General features: G+C 45.6%; 1 protein-coding gene across 3 annotated transcripts in view; it reads right to left on the bottom strand.

Annotated features, from left to right (window-relative positions):
* FLOT2 (flotillin 2) overlaps positions 1-14,810 on the bottom strand; it is a 66,461-nt gene that overhangs the window by 1,834 nt on the left and 49,817 nt on the right. For all 3 annotated transcript variants that reach the window (XM_040423410.1, XM_040423409.1, XM_040423411.1), the window contains 3 exons: positions 13,799-14,013; positions 6,672-6,855; positions 3,684-3,833 (listed from right to left, as the gene is read on the bottom strand). In XM_040423410.1, the coding sequence (XP_040279344.1) occupies positions 3,684-3,833; positions 6,672-6,855; positions 13,799-14,013 (549 nt within the window). The remainder of the gene's footprint in view (positions 1-3,683; positions 3,834-6,671; positions 6,856-13,798; positions 14,014-14,810) is intronic.

Raw genomic sequence — 14,810 nt, forward strand, 5'->3', positions numbered from 1 at the left:
CCCCATATGTCTACTTCATGTTTGAATTGTTTTGGGAATGATATTTTATTTTTTGGGGATGTTATAAGGCTTAGAAGTTTAGAAGCAAATCTTGAAATTTTTCAGAAATTTACAAAAACTCAATTTTTAGGGACCAGTTCAGGTCTGAAGTCACTTTGCGAGGCTTACATAATAGAAACCACCCAAAAATGACCTCATCTAAGAAACTACACCCCTCAAGGTATTCAAAACAGATTTTACAAACTTCGTTAACCCTTTAGGTGTTGCACAAGAGTTATTGGCAAATGGGGATGAAATTTGAGAATTTCATTTTTTTGCCTAATTTTCCATTTTAACCCATTTTTTCCACTAACAAAGCAAGGGTTAACAGCCAAACAAGACTGTATCTTTATTGCCCTGACTCTGCCGTTTACAGAAACACCCCATATGTGGCCGTAAACTACTGTACGGCCACACAGCGGGGCGTAGAGTGAAAGGTGCGCCGTTTGGTTTTTGGAAGACAGATTTTGCTGGACTGGTTTTTTGACACCATGTCCCATTTGAAGCCCCCCTGATGCACCCCTAGAGTAGAAACTCCATAAAAGTGACCCCATCTAAGAAACTACACCCCTCAAGGTATTCAAAACTGATTTTACAAACTTTGTTAACCCTTTAGGTGTTGCACAAGATTTAATGGAAAATAGAGATACAATTTCAAAATTTCACTTTTTTGGCAGATTTTCCATTTTAATATTTTTTTTCCAGTTACAAAGCAAGGGTTAACAGCCAAACAAAACTCATTATTTATGGCCCTGATTCTGTAGTTTACAGAAACACCCCATATGTGGTCGTAAACCGCTGTACGGGCACACGGCAGGGCGCAGAAGGAAAGGAATGCCATACGGTTTTTGGAAGGCAGGTTTTGCTGGACTGTTTTTGTCCCATTTGAAGCCCCCCTGATGCACCCCTAGAGTAGAAACTCCAGAAAAGTGACCCCATTTTAGAAACTACGGGATAGGGTGGCAGTATTGTTGGTACTAGTTTAGGGTACATATGATTTTTGGTCGCTCTATATTACACTTTTTGTGCGGCAAGGTAACAAGAATTAGCTTTTTTGGCACCGTTTTTTTTTTTTGTTATTTACAACATTCATCTGACAGGTTAGATCATGTGGTAATTTCATAGAGCAGGTTGTCACGGACGCGGCGATACCTAATATGTATACAATTTTTTTAATTTATGTAAGTTTTACCCAATGATTTCATTTTTAAAACAAAAAAAAAGTTTTTGTGTCTCCATAGTCTAAGAGCCATAATTTTTTCAGTTTTTGGGCGATTATCTTAAGTAGGGTCTCATTTTTTGCGGGATGAGATGATGGTTTGATTGGCACTATTTTGGGGTGCATATGACTTTTTGATCGCTTGCTATTACACTTTTTGTGACGTAAGATGACAAAAAATTGCTTTTTTTACACCGTTTTTATTTTTATTTTTTTACGGTGGTCACCTGAGGGGTTAGTTCATGTGATATTTTTATAGAGCCGGTCGATACGGACGCGGCGATACCTAATATGTATACTTTTTTTTAATTTATGTAAGTTCTAAACAATGATTTCATTTTTGAAACCAAAAAAATCATGTTTTAGTGTTTCCATAGTCTAAGAGCCATAATTTTTTCAGTTTTTGGGCGATTATCTTAAGTAGGGTCTCATTTTTTGCGGGATGAGATGACGATTTGATTGTTACAATTTTGGCGTACATGCGACTTTTTTGATCACTTTTATTACCTTTTTTGGGAAGTAAGGTGGGCAAAATTTCAATTTCATCATAGTTTTTTATTTTTTATTTTTATGGCGTTCACCGTTCGGGTAAAGTAACATGACCGTTTTATAGATCAGGTCGTTACGGACGCGGCGATACCAAACATGTGTAGGGAATTTAATTTTTTTCATTTTTAATCAGTGATAAATGTGTTTTTTTATTTTTACTTTTTTTTCACTTTTTTTACTTTTTTTTTGACCCAGACCCACTTGGTTCTTGAAGATCCAGTGGGTCTGATGTCTGTATAATACAGTACTGTACTCTATATAGGGTACTGCACTGTATTTTACTTACACTGAACAGATCTATGCTTTCAGCATAGATCTGTTCAGCACCATGGACAGCAGGACGCCTGAGAGGCGTCCTGTTGCCATGGGAACCTTCCCCGTCTGCTCAGAACTTCGCAGACGGGGAAGGGTGAGGAGGGGATCTGTCGGGGGGCTGTCTGGGGGCTCTCTCCCTCTCCATCGGGGGGCTGCAAAGGCACAGCAGCCCCCCGATCGGAGAGGGAGGGAGCTCCCTGAGCTGTTAACCTTTTCCATACAGCGGTCCGTACGGACCGCTGTATGGAAAGGGTTAAACGGCTGACATCGCATCACCGATGTCAGCCGTTTATACCAGGGTGCCAGCACTTGCTGGCACCCTGGTATACCCACTCTACACCAACGATTATTCAATAGGAGGCGGGCGGGGGATCGCGATCCCGCCTGCCGCACCGCCCGCCTCCCGCACCGCCCCCACCGCCCGCATCTCCCCCCCCTGCACCTCCCACCGGGCTAAAATCGTTCAGAGGTGCAGGGGGGGTGATAAATATATATTTTTGCCACAGTAAAGTTTCTGATCGCCGCGGTCAGGGACCGCAGCGATCAGAAACTGCAGAAAGCGCAACAAACCGCAGGTCTGAATTGACCTGCGGTTTGTTGCGATCGCCGACATGGGGGGGTCACGGGACCCCCCCGCGCATTTAGCCGAGGTGCCTGCTCAATGATTTGAGCAGGCACCGGGTTCCGATCACTGCCAGCCGCACGGCAGTGATCGGAACAACACATGACGTACCGGTACGTCATGGGTCCTTAAGGACTCGGGAAACATGCCGTACCGGTACGTCATGCGTCCTTAAGGGGTTAAATGAGTCTGTGATCCGTCCGCACGACAAAAAAATAGAACATGTTCTATTTTTTTGTGTTGCAGAGGCACGGAGAGGAACCCCAGTGAAGCACTCCGTAGTGCTTCCGTGCCTCCGTTATGCACCAGACCTCCCGGATTGTGGACCCATTCAAGTGAATGGGTCCGCATCAGTGATGCGGGGTGCACACGGCCTTTGCCCGTGTATTGCAGACCCGCTGTTTGCGGGCCGCAATACGGGCACGGCCGTGTGCATGAGCCCTAAGAGACATACAGTACTTTTGATTTTATTTGTTTTATCATGTGTGTTGCACCAGATTCCAAGCAAAGGGAAACTCCGCAACAGAAAAATGTGCAGGACCTTTGAAGGGAGCACAGCTTTCAAAAAAGGGGTGACTTATCATAAAGAGATTGCTAAAGTCAGGAGTTTGTGTTCCCATAATCTGGCTTAATCTCTAGAGGCTAAACACGAACACTTTCCCATTTACTTCTCAAAACTACAGTGGTGTAAAAATGCTAAATGTTGCAGTTTGCACAAATCAGGCCAAAATGCTACAAAACCCTATTATGCAGCTTTTTGATTCCAGAATTCCTTCCTAAATTTTTAAAATTGACATTCAAAATTCATTGCCAGGTGGTGCCTTCTAAAAGGTCTAGTATGACCTGCCTAAAGTCACTCATGTAGTTTCCCCTGTATATGCCATTTACCAAATGGCATTTTGCGCTGTTTTTGTTCGTAGAGTGCAGCAGTCCGCTCACCTTCATCAGATCTACTCCAGTGAGAGCCTGAACCGAAGCAGGAACTTCCGCCAAGAGACGATTCATTTCGCCGGTTATTTTACTATTGTCTCCACTGAGAATGAGAATTTCATCCACTTTGGCCAAAGGAGCAGACACTTTGGCAGCGATCTGTGAGGAATGAGGAGAAGAAGAGCGTGAACTTCAACAACTGTGCAGAATAAAGCAACGTCAGAATGAATGGCTAAAACTCCAGAATCTGGCGGTGTAAGAACTGGATTCCCAGCGAGTACCCTACACTAAGGGCATCCAGCTTTTGGTCCAGTTCAAAGATGGACCACAATAAACTATGCTTATGATCCCAGCACCATTCCTCTAGGCTGCGCCCACATGAAATGTATATACTTGGATTTTCTGCTGCAGAAATGTGAGTGGAAAATCTGAAGCATTTTATAGTAGCAGAAAAGTGGATGAGAGAAATATCCACACGCAACGTAAAAAAAATCAATATAAAACAAATGCAGAGTTTGATCCGGAGACGCCGCAGATTTTCACAGATCTGCAACAAATTCTAAGAATTTCTTTGGATTTTCTGCTGTAAAATAATTCCCATATGCACCAGGTGAACATTTTAATAATTTGCTATGGACTCTAAAAGGGACACTAATGCAATGAACACACAGTTTGATCCACCAGCATGCCACTGCGACAGCTACCGATCACGAGAACAGGAACTATGTACCCCTTTGCACACCCCAAAATGAACGGAGCAGCAGTTGAGGCATGCTTTCTGCCGCTTCATTCATCTCTATGGGGGTCCGGAGACAGTCAGCATTTGTCTATCTCCAGAACTCCCTAAGGCCTCTTTCACACTTGCGTTGTTGGGATCCGGCATGCACTTCCGTTGCCGGAGGTGCCCGCCGGATCCGGAAAAACGCAAGTGTACTGAAAGCATTTGAAGACGGAACCGTCTTCCAAATGCGTTCAGTGTTACTATGGCACCCAGGACGCTATTAAAGTCCTGGTTGCCATAGTAGGAGCGGGGAGCGGGGGAGCAGTATACTTACAGTCCGTGCGGCTCCCGGGGCGCTCCAGAATGACGTCAGAGCGCCCCATGCGCATGGATGACGTGATCCATGCGATCACATGATCCATGCGCTTGGGGCGCCCTGACGTCACTCTGGAGCGCCCGGGGAGCCGCACGGACGGTAAGTATGCTGCTCCCCCGCTCCCCGCTACACTTTACCATGGCTGTCAGGACTTTAGCGTCCCGGCAGCCATGGTAACCATTCAGAAAAAGCTAAATGTCGGCTCCGGCAATGCGCCGAAACGATGTTTAGCTTAAGGCCGGATCCGGATCAATGCCTTCCAATGGGCATTAATTCCGGATCCGGCCTTGCGGCAAGTGTTCCGGATTTTTGGCCGGAGCAAAAAGCGCAGCATGCTGCGGTATTTTCTCCGGCCAAAAAACGTTCCGTTCCGGAACTGAAGACATCCTGATGCATCCTGAACGGATTTCTCTCCATTCAGAATGCATTAGGATAATCCTGATCAGGATTCTTCCGGCATAGAGCCCCGACGACGGAACTCTATGCCGGAAGAAAATAACGCAGGTGTGAAAGAGCCCTTAGAGATGAATGGAGCTGCACTGCACATGCTCGATCTGCTGTTTCATTCATTTCAGGATTCGGGGTCACCGTTCCTGTGATCAATTGGGGTCCCAGTGGTAGGACCTACACCAATCTAATATTTATACCCTTCTCTTTGTGTAGAGGATAACTTCTCACAACTGGAATACCCCTTTAAGTAAGAGGGCAGGAGTTGCTGAGCAGATTGATATATAGTCTTGTCGGAAAAGTATAACTTGTAATTTATTCATTAAAATCTCTGCCCGTTCTATACTTAGGAGTCCAGGGAGGGGTTCTAACAGGTGACTGACAGCTATATCTGTATGGACACTCACATGGGCAAGTCTGTCAGTCACAAACTTGACATGGTGATGAGCGCAGTGACGTCATCAAAGGTCCTATTCCTCAAAGAAGAAGACAGAAGAGAAGCCGGGCTCCGCGAACAAGTGGATTAAGGGGAGTTACATAAATTTTTATTAATTTTTTTTAACCCCTCCAGCCCTATTGTACTATGCATTCTGTATTAAGAATGCTATTATTTTCCCTTGTAACCAGGTTATAAGGGAAAATAATACAATCTACACAACACCTAACCAAAAACCCGAACTTCTGTGAGAAGTTCAGGTTTAGGTACCAAACATGCCGATTTTTCTCACGCGCGTGCAACGCCCATGTGAAACCAGACTTAAAGTCCCTTTAGACAGGACAAAATAGCAGAGGATTGCCAGAAAGGAACGATTCCCTCGCAGCAATTGCCTACTAGTCAGTGGAGGAGACCGCTGCATTTACACGCAGTGATCTGCTTCACAGTATGGGGAGGAGCAATCGCTAATGCCATCGCTCGTCCCTATACTGACTCATTGGTTGTCGGCAGCAGAGCGTGTTTAGATGGCCAGAAAACAACAATTATTGTGTCTGAACAAATGATCTATTACCTGATGAACGAGTGTTTCGTCCCTTTACACTGCCAGATCACCGCTATTGAGCGTTCCTATATTAGCGATTATCTGACAGATTCTTGGCCTGTGTAAAGGGCCCTTTAGGGACTTTTACAAGACCCAAGATTGAGAACAAAATTTGTTCCAAGTTATTGCCCTGTGTAAACATGCTGCCAATCACCCCAAAAATAAGCAAATGGTTTGATTGCTGGGTGATCGCATCTTTCAATGTGCCGCCAAAAATCAGCATTCGCCAGTAAACTGTCTGGGGATGAAAGATCGTGATACGCATCATTCTTCCCTATACTAAAGTTAACTGGAGCAACTAAATGCTGGTAACAAGCGCTAATCGACAATATTATCGGCGATCAGCGCTTGTTACCAGGCAGAATATCTGCCAGTGTGAAATGACCTTAAGGAGACTTCATTAAGTGAGTGGTTACCTCAGGCAGACACTCCAAAACGAGAGCCATTTTAGCTGCCTCTCCATAATGTTGGTAAGCACCCGCTTTCAACTTCATCCTCTCAGCTTCTGCTTTTCCAATAGCTTCAATAACCGAAGCTTCAGCTTCTCCAACTTTACGGATTTTCTCGGCCTCTGCTTGAGCAATTAGCACTTGCTTTACCCTATGGAAATCAAACTTTTTTAGAACTCGTTTTATTGAAATATAACAAGCGAAGATTGGCATATTACATACATTATACTGATAAATTACAAGCTCAGACACATCACATATAGATCACTTCAGACTACACTATCATTTCACAGTAATGACTAATAGCAATAAAGGAAATTTAACAGCAGGAAACGCTGCAACGTTATTTTGTGTTGACTACAGGGTGCATACGTTCCGAAAAGGTTCATTCTATAGAATGCATATGTACCGAAGATACTGTCAATGGCGATGAACACCATGATCCCCAAACCTTCTCAAATTTCTGAGGACATTTTCTATGGGAGAACATAATTTTTTTCCCAGGGAATTATTTGGTTTACTAAGGCTTTCCATTGAGCGACTGTAGGCGGTCTCTCTGCCATCCATCTGAGAGCAACTGCCTTCCTAGCCATGAAGAGAGTCTCTCTCAGAAAAATACAGTTATGGTGTGTTAGCGCCTAGTCATCAATTACTCCCAGGAGGCACTTTTTGGGAATCATAGAGGATAGTACTGACACTACATCTCTCCAGTAGTTCTGAACATTGGTACATTTCCATATCAGATGCCAAAAGCCCGCACCTGGTTGTGCACACCTGTGGCACCCGCTATGCGTCAACCTGCCCATCTTATATAGCCTGACCGGAGTGAGGTAGCTCCTGTGAAGTATAAATAACTGAATAAGTCTATTGTTAAGGGAGGGTGATACCCCTGACGGAGCTTCTAATGCCTCATTCCATTCTTCTGTAGTGAGGTTTGGGATGCACTCCCTCCATCTAGTCTCCGCCAGCAGAGAGCTTGAGCTCATTTTGATATTCAAGAGGTGATAAGGCCGATATCATGCCCCTAGGGCTCTGGCTTTTCAAAATGCCGATGAGAGGGTATTTTGAAATGGATTTCTTCAAGGATCTCAGTTGTGATTGAAGTGTGTGTCGCAGCTGCAAGTATCTAAAAAAGTGAGGGCACACCACACCCACCTTCGTTTGAAGCTGAGTAAAGGAGAACAGAATCCCCTTCTCCTAGAGGTCTTTCAGCGTGAGTACTCCATACCCTTGCCAAATACCCTTCCCCTCACACTGCATCAGCATAGGTAGTGTTGGATTATCCCATAGTGTCATCTCATCCGGAAGGTCAGCATACTGTTGGAGCTTTGCAGCCTTCCAGACCTGATGTGCTAACTTATGGATAGGCAGTGGATGCCCAGAGATTACTGTTAGGTCTTCCAATACAGGCCACAAACTAGAGAGCTGCAGATGATATTGTAGGTAGTACTCTGAGTTAGGGAGCTCTACACGTGAAACCCACGGTGCCAAGTACCTCAATTGCCCGGCTAAAAAGTACAGGAGTAAATCTGGAAGGGCTGCCCCTCTCTGTTGCCAGCTCCTTTGCAGGGTCCCAAAGTGCCAGTTTCCTTCTCTCTTTCCCCCACACAAAGGAGGCCTTCAAAGGTTTTTGGGGACTGGGGTACACGCGTGTTCAAGTAGATACAAGGCTTTAGGCAGTAGTATCATTTTGATCAAATTTAGCCTCCCATGACGGACAACGGTAAGGTTTTCCAGGACCTAAATTTGTCTACAAAATGAGCCTCTAAGGGAATTATGTTTCGGTCAAGAGAAAGGCATGGGTCCCTTGTAATGATGACCCCCAAGTATTTGAATTGATCAACTACCATGAGGTTGTGGAATACAGAAGGCCATCCTGCAGACCACAAGGGCATAAGGGCCGACTTGGTCCAGTTAATACGGAGACCTGAGTAGAAACCAAAGTGCTCAATAATGTCTATTACCCTCGGCAACGTTGATTCTACCTCATCCATATAAACAATTAGGTAATCTGCATAGAGACCAATCCTCTCTTCCTTATTACCCAAGGAGACCCCTTTAATCAGCGGGTCTCGCCGGACTCTAAGTGCCAGATGTTCTATTGCTACCGCAAATAATAGGGGAGATAATGGGCACCCCTGACTAGTTCCCCTGTTCAATGGAAATGTCGGAGATAAAGACCCATTAACTAAAATATTAGCAGTAGGTTTAGCATATATTACAGAAATCCACCGTATAAATACAGGGCCAAAGCTTTCTAAAGCTTGCAATAAATAGGGCCACTCAACTGAGTCAAAGACTTTGGCCATATCTAAGGCCGCTAGAGCCAATCTTTTATTGCCTGCGTAGCCTTTTTGCGTGACAACCTGCGCTCTCCGTATGTTGCTGGAAGTGGAACGGCCTGGGATGAAGCCCGACTGGTTTTCATGTATTATGGAAGTTATTACCTTATTTAACCTGTCCGCTAAAATTTTTGTTAGTATTTTATAATCCAAATTTAATAAGGATATGGGGCGATACGACCCACACTCCAAAGTGTTTTTTCCGGTTTTAACAGTATAACAATAGAGGCGTCATATAATGAATCAGGGAGGAAACCACTCTCCAGGGATTTAGAATACACTTTAAGCAGCTGAGGAGTAAGTATGTCTATGTATTTCGAATAGACCTCCAGCGGGATCCCATCCGGACCTGGGGATTTGCCCGAGGCTAGCCGTTTGACAGCCTCCTCAATCTCCTCAAGTGTAATTTCCTCATCCAGGAGCCCCCTATCTGGGACTGCCAATTGGGGATGTGTCACCTCCTGCATATACTCCCTCAATTCGACGTCAGTATACTGAGCCACAGATCTGTACAGATCTCGATAGAACTCATTAAATCTATCTAAAATCCCTGCTGGCTCATCTATCACATCACCAGTGACGCTAGCAATGCGTAGTACAGGGGGGTCCTATTATTTCTGTTTACTACCTGCGCTAATACTTTCCCAGTTTTATTACCCTGTTCAAACGACTGCTGCTGCAGGAATAAAAGTTTACGATCCCCTTTCTCTTTAAGATGGTCCATATACGATCTCCCTTTTAACATCCAATCTACCCTATTAGCCTCTGTTGGGTCAGAAATATATGTTCTTTCTGCATTCCTGCAGAGCTCCTCCAATTCCTCTTCTCTACGTTGCGTAGACCTTTTTATATATGAAATAGAGGACTGAAGACAGCCACGCAGAAAGGCCTTCAAGGTATCCCACAGTAGAGAAACGTTATTATCCACTCAATCTCCAAAAACACCCGAAGTTGATCTGGGACACGGTCATTTATACCCATTAACGACAGCCAAAACGGGTGAATGCGCCTCTTAGTTGTACGCAGGTTCATGTCCGACGTATCGGACAGCGCTATAATAGGCGCATGAAGGACCCTGCGCACCATAATGTATGTCTTGCAATGACTAGGGATCAACCGATATTGATTTTTTAGGGCCGATACCGATAATTTGTCAACTTTCAGGCCGATAGCCGATAATTTATACCGATATTCTGGGTATTTTTATTTTTGAGGAAAAAAAATAAATTTCCTACACAAATCTGCTGAAAATTAATGTTTATTGTTAACGTGTATTATTTTATTTTTTTTGTAAATCTTTTTCATTTATACTTAATATTTTTGTGTTTTTTTTTTTTTTTACTAACTTTTAGCCCCCTTAGGGACTAGAACCCTTGTCCCATTCACCCTGATAGATCTCTATCAGAGTGAATAGGATCTCGCACTCTCCCTGCTGCCCTGTGCTCTGTGCACACAGCAGCATGGAGCTGACTATGGCAGCCAGGGCTTCAATAGCGTCCTGGCTGCCATGGTAACCGATCGGAGCCCCAGGCTTACACTGCTGGGGCTCCGATCGGAGGAGCAGGGGATCCTGTGGCCACTGCCACCAATGATTAGAACTGGGGGGGGCGCACTGCGCCACCAATGACTAATACTAGGGGGCTTGAGGGGGGGGGGGGGGGGGTTGCACTGCGCCACCAATGTTTTTACTATTGGGGTGGGGGGCGCACTGCTTGAGGGGGGGGGGGGGCGCACTGCGCCACCAATGAAGATACCTCTCTTTCACATACAGGAGGCGGGAGCTGGCTGCAGAATCACATAGCCGGCTCCCGACCTCTATGAGCGGTAGCTGCGATCCGCGGCACCTAAGAGGTTAACTACCGCGGACCGCAGCTGCCGTTCATAGAGGCCGGGAGCCGGCTATGTGATTCTGCAGCCAGCTCCCGCCTCCTGTATTTGAATTAATGAAAGACTCATCTTCATTGGTGGCGCAGCAGCCACAGCCCCTCCCCTCCTCTTGTCTTCCGTCCTGTCATTGGCGGCAACGCCAGCAGCATCACAGGGGGAGGAGACACTGCTTCCTTCTCCCCTGTGCTGCGGAGGGAACACAGAACGCGCTGAGAGCAGCGCGTTCTGTGTTCCCAATACGTTATCGGTATATCGGCAAAATAGATGCAGATACCGATAACGTTCAAAATCCTCAATATCGGCCGATAATATCGGCCAAACCGATAATCGGTCGATCCCTAGCAATGACATATGAGTATTCACTGTACCAAACATGTAGTCTATCCTCGAGAGTGCCCCCTTGGAGGGGGTGAAGCAAGAATATACCAAATGGGCTGTTTTTTTTTCCCTCCACATATCCAGCCATCCTATCTCAGATACAAATCTCGCCAAGATGGTGCCAGACGATCTAACACTAGCGTTCTGTGATGGATTATGGAATCTGTCTAAAGATTTGTCCAGCACCATGTTGAAATCGCCCATACATATGACCCTCGCTGCAGGAAACTGGGCTGCAAAACCCGCCGCTGCCTGTAACAATGAAAGGTTAGCTGGTGGAGGATTATACAGGTTCAACACAACATAGGGGATACCGTTGGCGTGTGCATAGGCAAAAATATATCTGCCCTCCGGGTCAGACACAACCTGGTGTGGTTCCCATCTGACTGTACGATGGATTAACAGTGACACTCCCCTAGAGTATGTAGTTCCATATGCATTCTCCACCCATTGCACCCAGGGCTTATTAACTCTCCCTCCTGTGTCTTTTGTTAAGTGTGTTTCTTGCAATCCTAGAACGTGAGGAACATACTTTCGTATATGCGCAAATACCGCCATACGTTTCCTAGGGCCTCCTAGCCCCCTCACGTTCCAGGACATTACCTTAATGGTCGCCATTTGGCTCAATTAACAGTATGAGATAATAACTCACTACTAAGTCGTGATCCACCATACAAGTAATGCAAGCTGCAAGCCCCAAGCCCCATGATAGTTGCATGTTCATACCAATTCTCAACAATAGAACATAACTGAAAGCAGTACAAAGGTACCCAGATTCTTAAACATAGAACCGTGAACAAGTAGTTAACTATAGTGGCCATATGCTCGGGGGACCTGCCCAGTGTAGATAGGTGGAAAACTGAGACAGGTAGTGGAGCATCCACCCCCGCAGTAGCATATTAAGTAGTGACAAAATGCAAGGCTATATCCCATAAGACAGTGCCTATGAACCATTTAAACATAAGAACAATAAGTGATACCATTCAGATTGCATGCCAGTGGCGCTAGGCAGGATACTGCGCCTATAACTATAACAGTCCCGGAGGTAAAACGGCAAGCATGACCCTTTGGAAACCGCGATGCAGTTCATCTGGGAGGTGATCTTCTTGGCCTCATAGAGAGCCAGTCTTCAGCTTCTCTGGGACTAGAGAAGAAAAGTGATTGCCCGCCGTCGACCACTCTCAGGCGAGCCGGATAGGCCATGGAGTACTGGATGTTACAGTCACGTAGACGTTTCTTAATGCTGACAAAGGTCGCTCTCTTTCTGTAGATCTGCCGAAAAAAATCAGGATATAGGGATATATTTGCAGATCCCAAGGTTATGGTTTGCTTTATCCTGGCTTGTGCAAGTATGAGATCCCTGTCTCTCCAATTAAGCAGGCGAGCCCGCTTAATTGGGTCTAGGAGGCGCGCCCGGAGGTGGTGCCCTGATCGGCACCCTGTGAGCTCTCTTCACTGCCTCGGGGAAAATGGATTTAAACCAACCCTCCAGGAAGGCTGCTGGATCGGCACCCTGCGATCTCTCAGGCATCCCTTGGATTCTCACATTATTGCGCCGTGCACGATTCTCCAAATCGTCGCATTTTTGTTTCAGAGAGTCCACTGCACGTTCCACATCTGTAATCTTGTCCGGCAGTAGTCTCGTGTTGTCCTCCAGCTCAGAGACCCTCTCCTCTCTCTTAGCTGCTGCACATCATGGCGCAGAAGTCCCAAATCAACCCTCACCTCCTCTATCTTACCAGTAAGTATTCCTTGAGGCGTTCCGCCGCAGCTTGGGCTTTACTGGGACTCATGGTGCAGTCCTGCTGCCACAGGATATGTCGGGGCACTCCCCGGGGATGTCAGGTAGTATTGTAATAGCTAGGATAGCTCAGGATAATCAGCGGGAGTTGGAGCAGCGCTCAAACGCGTCCGGCCATGTCGGCAGTTGGCCACGCAACCCCCCCCCCCCCCCCCCCCCCCGAAATCAAACATATTTAAGCAAAAATCAGTCTGATCACGACCAATTCCAACTATTAATAATGGTAGAGCTTACACTCCTACCAACATGGCATGGTTAAAAAAAACTAAAACTAAAATCTAAAATAAAAAAAATAAAAACAGGCAGACAGAAAGTGAACCCTTGAAGACAACACTTCAGCAAAAAAGCTGCATGGACGTTAAATCAGACATTGCTTTTGCTGGCAATCGGGTATAAACGTCCTGAAAGCTGTGACCGCTGCAGAGGAAACGTTGTATTATATGCGGGCCATTGAAATTAATGAATGGATGAATGTGTAGGGTTGTCCAGTGGAAGAGTAGTATCTCTAGGTTAGCAGCTCCCGACTCCAGAGTGGAAGATCCCCCCTTTATGATGTCTATATGTGACAATAGGGCTGTTGTGATGAGACACAATCTTTATGTGCGTCTCTATGCCCCAACAATCTGGTTCTGGATGCTGCAACGTTGGGTATAGACAGAAATTCAATATGTAAAATAGACACTCACTTCTCTCCTTCGGCAATCTGCTGCATTCTGTAAGCCTCGGCCTCTGCTGGTCTCCTCACAGTGGCAATCAGCTCCTTGTCCGTGCGGACTACTTCTTTCTCCTCAATATCAATCTGTTTCTTCCGTTGCACTACCTCAATCTCAATTTCTTCTTGTCGAATCTTCTGCTGTTCCTTGGCTGCCTGCAACTCGTAGGCCAGCTGGGCTTCCGCTTTCTACACAGCAGGGGGGTGAAGGTGTCAGCATAGTTTAGGTAATATCTTTACAATACACTGTGTGCACACACTTTATAGAGCAAATGGTGGCTCACAAACTTAATAATCTGTCTACATAACGTGCTCACCCTCTGGAATAATGTCTTATGTACACAAAGAACTTGCCAGGAGAATCCGGCCCATGATGGGCTCTAGGAAAACTTCCTGCACTGTGTATGCCTAGTGGAGGGCCTGCAGCATCCGTATGTCCAGTCCACAAATTGCAGTCCTATTCTGGTCCGCACAGCGGAGAAGAATAGCCATTTCTAATGATGGGCGAGAGAAAAATGTGGAAAGCACACGGAAGAGGCCTGTATTTTGCAGATCAGTCCAAAATATGTATACGGTCGTGTGCATGGGGCTAATATAAATTGGTTTGTCTCTCTCGTCACTTTTGAAAATGGGTGTGGTTAGGTATGTTAAAGGGAAACACTCACCAAAAATCCACTTATATTCTACCAGATTCTGCTCCTTTAAGTGCACTGGAGGCAGAGCTTCACTGAACAGCTCTCTTCAGATTTAAATTTTAAGGAGCAACACCCCTGTTGCTCCTAGAGGCTAATTTGCACATATTAAAACATAATTTTTCTCAGCAATGCGGGCACATATGAACATATCCCTTCAGCTGCCAAGTGCACAGGTCCGCCAGTTTCACAGGTAAAAATCTGCTGACAGATGCCCTTTAAAGGGCTTCTGTCACCCCACTAAAGTCATTATTTTTTTTTTGGCTCCTTAAATTCCTTATACTGCGATATATC

The sequence above is a fragment of the Bufo bufo genome, chromosome 3 (genome assembly GCF_905171765.1).
Source record: "Bufo bufo chromosome 3, aBufBuf1.1, whole genome shotgun sequence".
In the NCBI taxonomy this organism is placed as follows: domain Eukaryota; kingdom Metazoa; phylum Chordata; class Amphibia; order Anura; family Bufonidae; genus Bufo; species Bufo bufo.